This window comes from Stegostoma tigrinum, chromosome 25 (genome assembly GCF_030684315.1).
Source record: "Stegostoma tigrinum isolate sSteTig4 chromosome 25, sSteTig4.hap1, whole genome shotgun sequence".
NCBI lineage: Eukaryota > Metazoa > Chordata > Chondrichthyes > Orectolobiformes > Stegostomatidae > Stegostoma > Stegostoma tigrinum.
Window position 1 is genome coordinate 21,490,912 of NC_081378.1, and position 16,352 is coordinate 21,507,263.

A 16,352-nucleotide genomic window follows, 5' to 3' on the forward strand; every position below is an offset into this window, starting at 1 on the left:
GTCAAGTGGAGGGTTTCCTGCATACGACTGCTCCCTCTGCCCCATCCCAGCCTCCTGATCAGCAAATCTGACCTAGTGGCAGGTACCACCCCGATCTACATCCACCCTGGTACATACCAGCCCCAAAGCATTACCAACCTGCGCGTAGATCTTCAGTTCACCCTTGCCTGCTGCCCGTGCATCAATAGTAAATTCAGCTGGTTTGTTCACAATGCAGCCTGTCGGCTCCAAACCTGGGCCAAAAGCTTTCACCTAAAGGACAGAATAAGATTGAGAGAAAGGCAGCATAGTGAGCAGTGAATTCACCAACTTGCACAGTAACCAGTCAAAGCAGACTCAGTAGTACCAGTATTACATAAGTCAGGTGTTTTATTCTCACATTGCAACTTCAATTCTGAAATGCCTGAAGAAAAAAAAAATCATTCCTTCAATTTAAAAAAAGTCGTAATCACAGGATGCAGCAAAGTCACTATATACAAGCTGTGCTGAACAGCCAAAAAAAGGTAGCAGTTAGCTATCCTCTAGATCCGCAGAACACAGCATGTAATTGGAGGCCAGCAATGTAGATCAGCACCAACGAATTACTGCCCTATTGGAGGGGCATTCCAGAGGAAGTGTTGTACTGTCCAAGGTGCATTACAAGATACACTGCAGTAACTCAAAAGGTTCCTTCAGCAGTACCTTCCAAACCCACAATCTCAACCACTAGAAGGAAAAGGCAGCATTTGCACACAACACCACCACCTGCAAAGCTGCCATCCAAGCCAATCACCATCCTGCCTTGAAACTACCACTGCTATCCCTTTATGGTCACTGGGTCAAAATCCTGGAACTTTCTCTTGAACGGCACTGTGGGTGCAGGACTGCAGCAGTTACAAGAAGTCCACAACCTCTCAAAAGGCAAATAGGCGTGGGCAATAAATGCTGTCACAGCTATTGAAGGAGAAAGAATTTCTAACACTGTCCATTGCCAAGAAAAGTATGTTGGTCACAGAATCCTGGGATTTGTTTAATCACAACACACACCTTCTCTGGGAAACATTCATTGTTTGCAGGGAGGATGTGAGCCATGTAGGGACTGTCCTTAATGTCTTCATCGTCACAGATCACATGAACAGCATAATCACCAGGCTCAGTGGGCCAGTACCGCACATCACAAGACCCATCACCTTTATCGTCACATTCAATCTTAGCTTGAGAGGGCCCTTCGATGGAGAACCCTGAAAAACACAACAGATTTGTTGCAAATGGTTTAAACTATTGTAGAACAAGCTCCACCAGACACTCCTAGGGCAGGTAAGCATAAGTAAGACAGCAAAATAAAGACTCTCTCAGTACACTGAGATTATGCATTAGCCTATGCACACGCCATTGGCTCCATTTCAACAGGGTGATGCCAACAGGGCGTGAACATCATTGATAGGGTTTGACATTGGATTGGGACCAGGGCAGCCTGTGAATACACAAACCCCATCTTGAAAACAGCAATAACTAACGTGATACGTACCTAGTGTCCCAACTTCGGTTCCAATCGCTTCAACAACAAAATCAGCTGACTTGCCCACGACCCCAGTCTCCAGGCCTGGTCCCCAGGCTCGCACTTTCTGAGCCCCAGCTTCTGGTCCAACCTCCACCTCAAATGGACTAAGAGGGGACAAAAAAAATTCAGTACAACCAGCAACCAATATCTTCCACTTCTCTGTATTCAGTTCACCTTGCACAGAAGGGGAAGTCATTCTTAATGGTCAACCCTGTACCTCATACCCTTCTGGGTCAGGAGGTTATAACATTTAGGCCTCAATGGAGAGACTGGAGTCCTGAACCTAAGTTGACATTCCCAGTGTAGTACGAGCAGGAGCGCAACGTGCACAGCCCAGACAATCACAGGCACCAACCTCCCATCCGTCTTCTCCATTTACATTTTTCATTGCTGCAGAAAGGCTGCCAACATCAAAGACCCCTCCCACTCTGGTAATCCTCTCTCCCAACCTCTGCTGTCTAACATCAGCTACAGAAGCTTGAATACATGCACCAATAGGTTTGAAGAGCAGCTTCGTCCCTGCCATTGTTAGACTACTGAATGGACCTCTAACTTCAAATAATGTTGATCTTGCTTTGTGCACTTCTGTGCAGCTGTAACCTGGATGCCTCGCTTTGTCTAAACACCCTAAGATCTATTGTCCTTGTCTGCTATGATCTGCCTGTAAAACAAAAAAAAACTTTTTACCATAGATAGGTACATGTGTCAACAATAAATCAAATCCAATCTGTCCTCTAGTGAATATGGAGGATCCCATGGCATTGAAAGAATAATCATGTTCTACTCAATATTTATTCCTCGTGACATACTTTGGCAAAGTATTTGTGAAGCCAATTTGTGAAAACATGTAAAAAAAATGCTCCCAGAGCATGCACACTCTCCTTTCACAGAGAAGAGGAGACACCTCTGAAGGTGATGGTGGGATCAGTGGCAATTCAGAGTGCTACAAAAATCATTCAGAAGGTGGTTCATGATTGCTGCGAGAGATTCAGCCTCCCATGGACCGCGCTGCACAGCAAGCTCAGGTCTTGCTCAACTACCCATCTAAAAGATAAAGTGTGGAGCTGGATGAACACAGCAGGCCAAGCAGCATCTCAGCAGCACAAGCTCTTGTGCTCCTAAGATGCTGCTTGGCCTGCTGTGTTCTTCCAGCTCCACACTTTTTTGTTATCTGGGATTCTCCAGCAACTGCAGTTCCCATTATCTCGGATACAGTTTTAACCTCACTGCGAAGCCTCTTCCAGGGATGCCTAATTTGAAGAAGTTACCCTCCTCCATCTGGACAAACCTCAGGGGATTTCTCTCCCACTGCAAACCCCTCTTCCAATTTATTTCAGGACTCTCTCCCCATCCCCCTTTTCTGATGAAGGGTCTAGGTCTGAAACAGCAGCATTTGCGCTCCTAAAAATGCTGCTTAGCCTGCTGTATTCATCCAGCTCCACACTTTGTTATCTCAGCTTCTCCAGCATCTGCAGTTCCTATTATCTCTCTCAACTACCCATCTTCTGGTTTGAAAATCATTGCTTCAATTTAGCCACGGAATTACATTTCTGCTGAACTGCAAGGCGTGACTCACCTCCTGGGAATAGCATAACCGCCCCAAGTGATGGTCACCACATACTTTCCACTAATCATTGGGTGATATTCACATTCGTAGACACCATCTCCAACATCACGAACCTTGACAGGCTCCTCTGTGCCCTCTGTAAAAGGAGTAATCACAGAAGTCAGAGACTACTATTGACAGCTTCTCATCCATTACAAGCTTCTTCAAAAAAAAAGGATGGACTCCTCTGATGCCCTGGTTGCTGGTCAGTGAACTAATGCTGCACTGTCTATACAGTGAGAGTGACAGGAGCTGACCACTGCTGCACATCCCAGTGTTCAGCAAGTTCTCTTCCAGGCCTCCTGGCAAGATGGTGATTTCCACCTGATTCATGGTAGAAGTGCCAGCCCCCAGTTTACTCAAATCCCACACCATTCACCAGGTAGAGGGCAGAGGACACCACCTGGGGAAGAACATGGTCACTGCCTAATAAGGTCAGTCTGCTGGCTGCAGTTACTTTAACTTTCCATTACTGACCGGACTTGGCAAATTTACAGATGAGAGAGAGAGAGAGAGAGAGAGAGAGAGAGAGAGAGAGAGAGAGAGAGAGAGAGAGAGAGAGAGAGTCAAAACAGCAGATGAACGAGAGGGACAAAAACTTCAGGAATAAAATAACAGGGCTGGAGAATGGGACTAGCTGTTTCAGGAGATAGTACAGATGTGATGAGTTGCAACGTACTGTAAATTCGATGATGCCAGGGTAGGGCTAGGCGCTTTGCCAGGCTACGCCACACAGCATCTTCTTGCAGAAGGCCTTTCCCATGCTCTCCACCCACACGCACAACAGCCCTCGTCCACACCATTTCACGCTCCCCCATCCCCACGCCACCACCCCAACTCACTGGGTCCTTTGATGACGACCTTCAGCTCTCCAGTTCCTGCTCCTTTAGTGAAGACCTTGAAGTCTGTCACCTCCTTCACTCGCACCCCTTTGGGCTGCAGCCCTCTCCCAGAGGCTCGACACGCATTCGGGTTGCACGCTGCCAGAAAGACAGGGCTTAGGGTTAGTGCCACTCTGCCAGCCACACGGCTCTGCTCCCCCAGCCCACAGCAAGGGAGTCCGGTCAGTCAGGCATCACAGCATCTCTGGTTACACCAGGATTGAAGAGGCGGGCCAGACTTGCCATAGGATCAGCAACAGAAACCTTCCACCCCACACTGCTACTGCGTGTAATGCAGGCACAGGTCCCACTCCGAGATAACAAAGTGTGGGCCTGGTGAACACAGCAGGCCAAGCAGCATCTTGGGAGCACAAAATCAAGGTCCCACTCCAGAGAGGTCAGTCACAGTTCCTGCCTCAGAGCGCCTGTTGACCGATGCCTGGTTTCAGAGACATGTCTGACTAGCTGGGGAGGTGAGGTGGCCAAATCTGGACAGACCTACTGGCGATTTCAATCGATTAACTCCCCAGTTACACTAATTCACAGGACGTCAGTCTTTCAGTAGACAGGCAGTCAGACAGAGGCAAAGCCCTTCTGGATGAGGAATGCTTACATAATTCCCATCACAAACTTGTTCTTCCAGGAGGGAAGGCGGCCAGATCTCAGCCATTTGAGCTCAGCAGGACAGCCAGCATTACCCCATACCCCCACCTCGCTGATTTTACATTTAAAAAAAACAGAGGTTGCTGGGTTAGTGTTCAAAGTTACTGGCGAATCACATTCCGGGTTAGTAAAGAACCAGCAAAACTCAAGCCAATGTATCGTTGTTGGCTCAGAGTGTTTTCACAGGCTTCACAGTGTTTTCCCACCATCCCACCGCCCCCCCCCCCCCCTCCCCTCCCCGGACAGAACCAATGACTCGCCCAGCACAGGTTCTACAGCTTCGTGTCAGGGTCTTACGCTCGTACAGAAGCACAAGTGACGGCCTTCACTCAGACAGAAGGAGCATTCACACGCCTCAGTCAGATACAAGCACAAGCAGGCACTCATCGCAGGCCAATACTAACGTGGTCGTTTGGGTTTGGGAGGTGGGGGTGGAGCTTTCTTTGCCTTGTCTGCTGGCGGGGTGCGAATGGACTGAGGAACGATCGTAATCGGAACTGGAGCAGCAACCGGGATCGGAGAGGGGGCTCCTGAGGTCAGTCGAGCACAAGCCACCAGGAAGAGAAGATGAAATAAGAGATGTAACAGAGTGAGAGTTGAAGGTTTGTGTGGCTTCCTGAAGTTCAGTGCGAAGGAGGATGGTGGGTTGAGGGGAAAAATGCACTCAGTGAGCCGCAAACCCCACCCCAACACCCCTCCCATTCCTACTGGCCTTTTCATTAAGGCTGAGAGACTGGTCTTGATGCATTGACTCACTATAATCCAATCACAATCTCACCCTCCAGGTAACTGGATTAGTCAGCCTTTTACCACCGTTAACCAATCACATTAGTCATCCTTATCCTTTGATAAGTGACCGTAACAATCCTGTCCTTTTAACTAACTGCACTAAAACAAATAGTCCGACAATTGTATTAACATCATTGAATCATGCACTGCTGGGAAGAGATTACCACTGGAGCAGAAACCGAGCTGGAACAGACTAAATTCTTGTAGCCACAGTATAAGTCAAGGCCGTTCACAATCCAAACAGTAAATTAGACAAGATCTCAGTCACACTAGACAGTAACTTTGCAGAATGAGAGAGAGTGTCAACCTATTCACAAATGACATGTGGCTCAAATGGAAAGGTTACATGTTCAAGCCATACCAGAGAGCCCCAAGCAGTGCCACTCCACAGCACTGCACTATAAAATATCCCACCGCATTATTTACATAATTGCAAAGAAATTCTTCCCAACATCCTGGTACATATTTATTATTCAAATCAACCATTAAAAATAATGAAAACTGCATCATGCAGGGTCAATCACAATGCTGATTTCAGCATTTGCTCTGTTTACATTGGCTGCTGTATTCCCTACATTACAGTCATGACTACATTGCAAAAGTACACTATGAACAATAAAGCACTTGGAACACCACAAGGTGGTACAATAAAAAGCTCTAAAACAAATACACACTGGGGAAATAAAACATCAAAATCATGCCTTTGACTACTCAGCTTCATTAAGTCCCTCTGAAAACCAAACTTTTCCCAAAGAAACATGACCAACTCAACTATTTGGGACAATAGCATAAAGATTTTGAACAGAGACTTTCAAGTTAAGTATCATTAACAGACATAATGTCCCCCAAGTTCAGTTTGTTTCTCCTTAACCCTCATGTGCTACATCTCTCTGACTCCACTTGCGCTATCACTCATCCTTGATTTCTCTACATTTGGAGATTTAGCCACGTTGCAGATCCAGCCTCTTGGTCCTCATAGTTCTATTCTCTGGCCACCAGCAAGCATCAGCTACCCTCCTGAGTGGCTACTTCCTCATCCCCTCTCCCAGCTTCCTTATTTACCCTACGCCCTTTCCTGCCCCTCCTTGAACTCCAGTTTTCCATTCTTCCTGCCTTAGAGGCACAGTTGCCCCTGCCTTCAGCTAGCAGCCACCCACACCCTCTCACCTGGGTGCGTGATCCACTCAGAAGGGAAGAAGCCATGGGGAGAGGAAAAAAGAAAAAAGGAAACACACCTCAGACAAAGAAGAGGCCCTGTTACGGAACTTACCTTCTGAGATGTTGACAGTGAAAGGGCTCTTGGGTATCTGGGCCCCAGCAAACGTTACATAGATGGTGTGACGGCCTTCAAGCAGGGGCCTGTAGGTGCAGCGCATAACACTGTCACCTTTGTCCTCCAGAATTACCTCCACCGTGTCCCGTCGACCCTGGGGATCGACAATAACAACCCCGACATCTCCTGATCCAGCACCTAAGAGTAAACACATGTTAAAGTTGGACAGCAAGAGCCACAATGCAGCAGCACCATATAAATTTATGAACTCTACACTGGATCAGAGAACAAACACTAAAAACAAGAATCAAAAGATGACCAAAGGACTGCAATTAGTATACCACAACAAAAGGTGGTAGTCACAGATCTGTAACTACAGGCTAAAATCAAATGGCAGCAGTGCACCTAACGGGCATCAATTATGTCCTGAATGTGACTAGATGGAGTACAATTTCAAAGTACACAAATTATGCAAAACCTGGTAATGCAGTAAACACAGAGTTCAGAAGGATAGAGATGGAGACTGGTGAAGTGGACATGTACACAGCAGATGCTCTGAGAAAACGTATGCTGTGGTGGTGCTGTGTAGAGGGACAACAAGCAATAATCCAAATGCTATTACTTCAAGGTAGCTCACAGAACAGATGTATTCAAAGTGAGTGCTTTAACATGGTACGATTAGTTGATATACGAGAAAAAAGTGATTCCGAAAATGAGAGTGGCTACTTTGCATTTCAAATCTGGGCTGTGTTTTATAAAACAAAGGCAACATGTGAGACTTTACAATGGCTGGTTTGGCACCAGCTGGAGTACAGCATGCAATTCCAGACACTAAACTCTAGCAAGCGTGCCAAGTCCCTGCAGTGGGTATGGAGGGGATTTACTAAGATGACACCAAGAATGAGGGAGTTCATTCCTGTGGAGTGACTGGAGAAGCAGAGAGATTGTTTCTAGAACATATCATGCTAAAGGGGAGGCCTAATTAAATCAGAATAGCAGGAGGTTGCTTTTCTTCTGGTAAGTGAATCACTAGGACAAGCAGGTCAAATGGAAACAGTTGGTGTTCAAACTGTACTACACAGAGCCTTCTACTCTACTCAAACGGGCAATACTGAGGGGTGGGGCACTGCACTGCTGGAGCAGAAATACAGATTCTAAATAAGAGAATAGCAAGTAGAAGGAATTACTTCTCAATGAGGATACAATCTGAATCACAGCCTCTGCAAAATGGAAACACGATTCTGTAGGAGCTGTCACAATCTGACATCCAGTTTGCAGGATAATGGGGAAAGGCTGAGAAGTGAGTCAAGCACAAAATAGCTCTTTAAAAGAGCTAGCACAGATATTGCAGCCCAAACGGTCTCCTTCTGCAATGCAGCAATCTGACTTTTTTGGAATAATGACAATTCCAACAGTAGAGTGAAATTCGTTCAAGGTCTCATTACCCAACCACTGGTTTAAGTTTTAAACCACATCACTAAGAAACTCTGCAATACTCTAACCACAGGCCCACTTCACCACAAATTAAGTCATGACACTCGAGTCCAACAGCCCATTTCCACAGAGCAGTGCCATGACTTTGCCATGGAGGACAGCAGGACCGTATCCTCACTCTGCTCCTTACCTGCAGTGTAAATGTCAAAGTACGTCGGCTTATTGGCCACATTCCCGTTCAGTTCCAGGCCAGGCCCTCGGGCAGTCACTTTATTGGCATCACCCAGTGCCATGCCAACTTGAACATTGAAAGGACTTTTGTCAATCTGCTGCCCAGCAAACAATACCGTTACCTAGAAACAAGCACAAGGACAGCATGATTAATGACAAGAAGAGATTGTGTGCTGGGATCTCCCTGGCCATTCAACAATCTCCTTCCTTATGGGCAGCACGGTGGCTCAGTGGTTAGCACTGCTGCCTCACAGCACCAGGGATTCCTGTTCAATTCCACCCTTAGCCAACTGTATGTGCAAACTCCATACGTTCTCCCCACATAAAAGATATGTGGGTTAGGTGAATTGGCCATGGGAAATGCAGGGTTACAGAGATAGAGGGAGTCTGGGTGGGATGCTCTTTGCAGTGTTAACATGGACCTGATGGCCTGCTTCTACAATGTAGGGATTTTATGATTCACTGAGAACTTCCACATAAATGGCAGAAAACCTTTAATAGGCCATTCACAACAATCCAGTAGAGGGATTTAAAGCAGTCTAGAACAAAGGGCATGACCTTAAAATTCAAGCTACCTTGTTCAGGATTGATGTCAGAAGGTGCTTCTTCACAGTGTAACAAAACCTTGGACCTCTCACCTCAAACTTCTCAATTCTGGAGTGAGGTCAACAGAGATAAAAAGTTGATATTTTTGAGTATTTCAGAGGATGAAAGGCAATTGGGGTTGAGGCGCAGCTAATAACAGAATGGAGGAACAAGCTCAAGGAGCTCAATGGCTTCCTCCTATTCAGCCGATGGATTGTGAACTTGACCCATGGAAACGGTCCTGTCCTGTTGGGCTCAGTGGCTTTCCTAGATCCTGAATATTGACCTCAGGACCTTTCACTGATGGAAGAGATAAACCCAGCAGGGATTTAAAGACATGTGATTGCAAAACTCATAAGAGCATGATATGGAAGGATTTAGTTGGTGGGGGGTGGGGGGGGGGGGGCTGGAGTCAAAATGGGTTAATATAGAGCAGAGAGAGCACGTATTTAGGAGTCAACAGTCGGAGAATTACCTTGTGCAGTCCAGCAACTTTGGGTATATAGGACACTGAATATGTACGTTTCTTGTCATTGTTTGCGACCACTCTCGCCTGTACAGTGAAAAAAAGGAAAAGGTCTGAATAATAGCCTTCTCACACTGGAACCAGTGCTGGGTCACTCACTCAGAGCAGGTATCAGTCACTCAGGGAGGGACGCATAAAGAATGCAATCCCAGCTCCACATCTGTCAGGACATACCCACCAGCACAGAACACAAATTGATCCCACATTGCATCCACAGACAGAACCAATGATGTGCAATCATTACCTCTTCAGTATGACCTTCAGGGTCCTCCACGTAGACTAGAACCTCCCCAAGACCGGCATCAATCGTCTCCACAGTGAACTCTGCTGGTTTTAAGACCATGTTACCCTGGGGTTCAATTCCTGCAACCAAAACCAAACATTAGCCAATGAGGTCAGACATTAACAGTGTAACATTCCAGGTCAGGTCAAAAAAGCACACAACCAAAATTATGGAATTCTTGTATTTAGGACCAAAAATTTCATGGTTAAATTTTAAATCCAATATGGACTGGATTTAGTTAACCAAAAAATGGAATTACAGGGAACAAGGCAAGATGAACATGTAGATTAAGATCACAGATCAACTACGACCTCAAAACAGCCAGACAGTTGTTAAATTGTTTCCACTCCTGGTCTTCTGTTCCTTACCTGGTCCATAAGCACGAGCTTTCTTGGGGTTGATTTTGGTCCTGAGGGGAGCACCAGGTTTGAGCTTTGCTTTGGGGAACTGGGAAAGGTAGGTCATCACCGAGTGTTCGTCTACATTGGGGTCCACAATCTCTTCAGGAGCAATCACCTACAGATTGCAGGAAGCAAGAAAGAAGTCAGCAGCGAGGACAGAGACACAGTGAAGATTCCAAAAGCCAACAGCAGCTGTAAGCAATGAGATGACATCTTGAATCATCTCTGGAGTTACAAGGAATAATGTCTCACTGCAACAGAGATGCCATGAAGCTGCTCCACACAATCTGTTGTATCTACACAGGCGCGGAGAGAATACTGACACTCACCTGAGGGACTCCCAGCCAGTCATCAGCCTGCTGCATGGCCTCCCTGGCATTGTCCACAGGTTGGTTTGGGTCCCAGTCCAACCAGTCAGGGCACAGACCTGCAGGTATGACAAGACATCTTTCAATCAAACAGAGAGCAGACAAATACGTGATATCTTTTAGTACGTTGCTGGGAACAGCCACATGTGGAAATGGCCAAGTGGAAAGGAAATACATAACAGGACACTCCTCCCACCAACACCCACCTCTAATCACATCCCCAGCCCCGATCTGCACTCAATCAGTTCTGGCTCTGACGTTGCGGCCGTCTATTTTAATACTGTCTCCACTGTGCATAGTAGTAGCCCCGCACTGCTGTCTGACAGTATACCATTGCTTCATGTCCCTCCAACAATGCAGCAACACTGTCCTGTCCCTTCCAATAATACAGCATTCCTTCATTGCCCCACGTTGCAGTGTCCTTCCTGCTTGCCCTTGACAGTTCAGCTTTCGGTCTTTACCACTCCTCCTCCTGTGACAGGGCACTACTGATGGAGGATTGCACTAGGAATGTCAGCACAGATTGTGGGTACAGCCCACTGAGGGGAAGTGTGCCCAAGCTTCTCAATCAGAAGGTGTCACACCAACAATAAGAACTCCTACATGGCCAGATGCAGGAGAGCTTCATACTCCTTCCAACACAGATCATGGCAGCTCCAAATTTATTCTCAACATAGCTCAGACTGAAGACTCAGAAACAGATCAACCAAGGGTCAGCACCAAGAGCTCCTGGGTCAGGGGTATGACTGGAATGAAGAGGGTGGGGAGGGAACTCTTGCTCATTCAATTATGAACAGATCTCACCAGCAGAGTACAGGCTTGATTGACAAGGCTGCTAATGCACAACATCAGCCCCTGCTCAAGGCCCAAATCACATCTGCTTTTGTTTATCTCAGCCAAATCCCTGTAACATTCAGCAACAATTCACTGCTTTCAAATCCACCCTTCTGGACTTTGCTGCCTCACGGTAAACACCAGGACCTTCATCAAGATAACCCGAGAGGGGGATTTTGAGGGGGGGGGGGGGGAGCGAAGAGAGAAAAACAAAAGAGTGGGCAGAGGTCAGAAAAGCAGAGGGAGAGAAGAGGAATAACAATACCCCCACTTGTCTGCATTCAACAACCATCTGCACCCCCTACCCCTGCAGTTGCCTGCCCCCTCAGCCCCCACACTGTGCAGACATACATCTGAACGCAGCCTTTCGCTATAATGAAACCATCAAGTTTTCACATCTGTCCTTTAGAGCCAAATGTATAAGTCAGTCAGTAGCTGAAACCATGTTTTTTTTTAAAAAAGAAATTTCTTAAGCAGTCCTTTGGAAAGAAAAGGGCAATGTGTGTCCACTCCAGGCCTGTGAATCCAGAAGCAAGAAAACCATCTAATGGTGAATCCGCACTCTGTGGGTAGGGCTTGAAGAAGTGAAGAGGTGAGGCGCTCAGGTTCTTGCACACTTCTTCCACTGTTCGCGCTTCATCTGGTCCAGTTAGAGGCCGAGATGCAACAGGTAGTCAGAATCCAGGCTCTTCGGACTAAATTGCCTGACATCCACCGACAGTGCTACATGAGCTCTACTTTCCTTACTGACTGTACAAAATCTCTGCTCATGGAGGACGATATCAAGTGGCAGTGATTGCCCAGAGAAGTCAGGGGGTGGCAGAATGGTCTGAGGGATGCTGCTCATTCAACCAAGGAGCCTGGCCTCACTCTCAGGAGGGTAACCCTGCTTGCTCTTTAGTTCCCAACCTGTATATTAGAGCCCAGGTGTAAATCGCACCACACCACACAGGTTACATTACAGTTGGCCCATGTTATTGAGATACTGCTAGTGATTCAGCAATCTTTCTACTGCCTACAATAACATCACCAAACTCAAAATACAACTGTCCATCCACCTGTTACAAACCAATGACAGAATCCAACTCTAGAATTTAACTTCCTCATGGTCCTGGCACCCAAGCTAGGTCATCTGCCTCCACATCACCCCCTGCCCCCACCAACTGTTGGTGATGCCACAACCAAGTTCCTCACCTGGGGCGCAGTTGTCCACTAATGCCCCCAACGCCTTGCCATCCTGCCAATCCCGGTTAAAGTTGGTGATTGGAAGTTGTGGAATCTTGTTCTGAATCCACCCCAACAGCCTCTGTTTGGGAGTCTGCTTCTTGATATCTTCATCATCCTCATCCTCCCACATGGGCATGGAGATGGAGTAATGGAGGATGAGTGTCCAAATCAGGCCCAAGATCAGCTTCAAGTTCCCATCCACAATAGCCTTACTGTCTGTGAATAACAAAACAGGAGACAGTCATTACACAGCAATAACTTCAAACATTTAAAACATCAACCGAAACAGGAACCATTCTGCACTATGCAAGATGGGGCAGCAGTAAAGGACAGTTAGTACAGGCAAGTAGTAGAAGGTGTGCTAAAACACAGGCAACTATCTGTAAGAGGCATTTGGAGGCAATGGGATTTGAGCCAGGGATATGCTACTAGATTAGATGGTCACAGAATGTGTGGCAAAAACATTACCAAGGCATTTAACCAACATGGGTTCCAATCCACCTTGCACAACTCCAGGAAATGTTTAATTAGGGGGAGCTTTACACTGTCTAAGCTGCACTGAATGTGTCCTGGGGGAGTGAATGCTTGTTGGGACAGTGTATCTAACCCACGTGGTACCTCTTTTGCTCAGAGATAGGCTCCCAATTCTCACCTGCCTGAATGTCAGGAACTGTTTACAAGAAGAATACAGCCTTGCCTATCTTGAGGCAGGACATGTTCATGAACAGTGGCAACCCACAGCCTGATCAAACAAAACACCAGTGACCCCGCCCCATCAGTAACTGTCTCCCCTTATGAGCATCTATCCAGCTGTTGGGGCAATCAGCTTCACATGTCTGAAGATTGCTGGCAATGTTACTCATTCACAAAAATTTATCCTGCCTGGTGCATTGGGAGAGCAATGTAGGGATTCCTTTGTACAGGTTTGGAGTATGCTGTGCTGAGCTCAGCTCCTTATGACCCCTTTCTCCAGCATTCACAGTCATTGTTTTTTTTCCAAATCTAGTTTTTCCAATCATGACCCCTGTTGCTGTCACTGAAAACACTGCCGGAAATTCCATGATCAACGGAAACTTCAGAAACGTAGATTTCCACCAGTGCAGCTCCTCTACCACACTTAACACCCACTCCCCAGTACAACAGCCTCTGTGCTCTTGCTACACAGACACTGCAGCGCCCCATCCCTGCAGCCCAAGGGTGCAGGCCCCTCCAACCAAGCCTCACTCTCCCATATACACAGTGCAGAGAGAGCAGGGATGCAGGAGACATACTCTCACATTAGTTGTAATGTGCCCAATCTTTGCTCACTCACGATAGAAATCCTTATTCATCTCTGTTACCAAATAAAGTCTGACATTGGAGAGGGAAAGTGCCACAGTCTGCTGTAAACATTCTGCAGCTACAGGTGATATAAAAGCTAATCCATTTGCTCAGACACAAACCAGTACTGGAAGGGGCACTGTGGGGTTGAGAGTCATACTTTTATAATGAAACGGTACTGAAATCTCTCCAACCACCTAAGTCATCAGTAACTCTGTACACTTAAGAGATTTACCTCATGTAAACTGTAGCTGTGTACAATTACCCAGAGAGCGGTCATTATCACAAACTAAACAGTGATGGTGATTAGCATTTTATAGAATGATGCAGCACATTCAGCCTGCTGTATGATTGCCAGCTTTAAACAAAGGGTTATCCATTTTTCACACAGTCTCCAACTCCTTCCCTAAAGCCCTGTCAATGGTTTTCCTTTCAACTATTTTTCCGAATGGCTTTTGAACATTATTGAATCTGCTTCCACCATGCTGCATTCCAGATTTCAACAACTCACTGTAAAAATAATTTCCTCATGACATCTCCAGTTCTTGTGCCAAAACCATTCATAAATTTTGAATAGCTCAAAATCAAAATTTCCATTTAACCTTCCCTGCTCCAAAGGAGAACAATTCCAGCCTCACTACGTAACTGAAGTCCCTTAGCCCGGGTACCATTCAAGTCAGCTCCTCCCTACCCTCGCTAAAGCCGTGACCTCCTTCCTGGGGCCCAGAATGAGTCACAATACTCCAGCTGGGGCCAAGCCAGCAATTTATACCATTTTAGCATAATATTGTGGTTTATGCATCTCTTCAAAAAGCCAAAGAGTTCTTGCTGCTTTTCTCAAAACAAAAACAAAAAAAAAATCAGCTTTCCTAACTTGTACTCTGCCTAAAACTTGTGAACTGAGACCTCCAAGTCTGCCCATTCCTGGGTCTCCTTTAAAAACTTAATGCTATTTAGTTCATATGATTTGCACAGAAGCACCATTTCACACTTTACTGTCAGTAAAGTGATTGCCTACATTAGTCCATATATTCCTGAATTCTGCGGCCATCACCTCATTGTTCACCACAACTCCCAGCTTTGAGATCATTTGTAAATGTCAAACTTATGATAAAGTTTAGATCGTTCATACAAACCCAAACTAACACTGTACCCTGAGGAATACCACTGCAACTTCACTCCAGTAGTCAAAAACAATATTTCTAATTACCTTCAGTCCCTTAGTCAAGTTTGTACCAGTGCTTCAATCCTGTGGGTTGTGAACATTATTGTCAGGACTGTTAAATGGTATTTTGTCAAGTTCCTTTGAGATCATACACATTCCATCAACTGCACCACCTTCAAATCAACCCTCCCAGTTACTTCAAAAAAAAACCTGTTTGCTTGTTTTGACTAACTTAAATCCAACTTCAGCAAATCAATGTTGACTTTCATTTAAATACTCCATAATGTTCCAACCAATTAAAAATTATATCCCAGATTATTAGCTTCAACTATTTCCACCACATGCATTAATCAGGCTGGGCTGAACATAAGTGGAGTCTGTACAATTACAGAGAGTTGGGGTTGAGAGTAGATGGGTGAGGCAGAGGCCTAGTGATATTAGTGCTGGACTGTCAATCCAAGAAACCCAGGCAGTGTTCTGGGGCCTGGGTTCAAATCCTGCCATAGCCCAATTTAAAAAATAAAAATATTCTGGAATGAAGAGTCTAACAATGACCATTAATCCATTGTCAATTGTTGGAAGAACCGAATCTGGTTCGCTAATGTCCTTACTTGTTCTGAACTACATGCAATTCCAGACCTATCTGCAGCATGGGCGATTCTCAACTGCCCTCTGAACAATTATGGATGGGCCATAAATATTGGCTTTGCCAGCAATGCCCTCATCCCACGAGGGAGTTTTAAAAAACACGGGGTTGCTGGTTGGTGTTGTGGGTGTGGGTTCAAACAGAGGGACCCGTTTGGACAGTCAGGTTTTTTTTTAAAAAAGAAAGAAAACACTGAAACCAGGGCCTGGTGCATGCTCAAAGTGAGGAAGTGAAAGGACAATGCTTAGTTGGTAAGTGAACCAGTTTCTGTGGATTCTAGACCATCAGAATTTGGGATTAAATGACAAGAGATGATATCATGTTCCAATTTCCAGCTCACTGCCTCCTAAAAGACATGATCCCTGCCTCTTGTCTGTCACCAGTGACTCAGTAACACAATCACCTCAGAAGCTTCAGGGTCTCATTCTAGAGAGTGGAGCTGGAAAATCTATATCTAAATCTATAATGCAATACTGAGGGAGAACCACACCGAGATGTCAACTTTTGGATGCCACATAAAATGGAGACAAGACCTGCCTGTTTGGCCAGATGTAAAAAGATGCATAGCTTCATTTTGGAG

General features: G+C 45.9%; 1 protein-coding gene across 4 annotated transcripts in view; it reads right to left on the minus strand.

Annotated features, from left to right (window-relative positions):
* flncb (filamin C, gamma b (actin binding protein 280)) overlaps nt 1-16,352 on the minus strand; it is a 57,197-nt gene that overhangs the window by 33,315 nt on the left and 7,530 nt on the right. For 2 of the 4 annotated variants that reach the window (XM_048553909.2, XM_048553908.2), the window contains exons 2-14: nt 12,609-12,857; nt 10,542-10,639; nt 10,180-10,327; nt 9,773-9,891; nt 9,478-9,555; nt 8,377-8,539; nt 6,750-6,950; nt 5,095-5,220; nt 3,989-4,126; nt 3,117-3,243; nt 1,508-1,644; nt 1,027-1,220; nt 139-252 (exon numbers count right to left, since the gene is read on the minus strand). In XM_048553909.2, the coding sequence (XP_048409866.1) occupies nt 139-252; nt 1,027-1,220; nt 1,508-1,644; nt 3,117-3,243; nt 3,989-4,126; nt 5,095-5,220; nt 6,750-6,950; nt 8,377-8,539; nt 9,478-9,555; nt 9,773-9,891; nt 10,180-10,327; nt 10,542-10,639; nt 12,609-12,857 (1,892 nt within the window). The remainder of the gene's footprint in view (nt 1-138; nt 253-1,026; nt 1,221-1,507; nt 1,645-3,116; nt 3,244-3,988; nt 4,127-5,094; nt 5,221-6,749; nt 6,951-8,376; nt 8,540-9,477; nt 9,556-9,772; nt 9,892-10,179; nt 10,328-10,541; nt 10,640-12,608; nt 12,858-16,352) is intronic. The other 2 variants (XM_048553911.2, XM_048553910.2) reach the window with 1 other exon arrangement.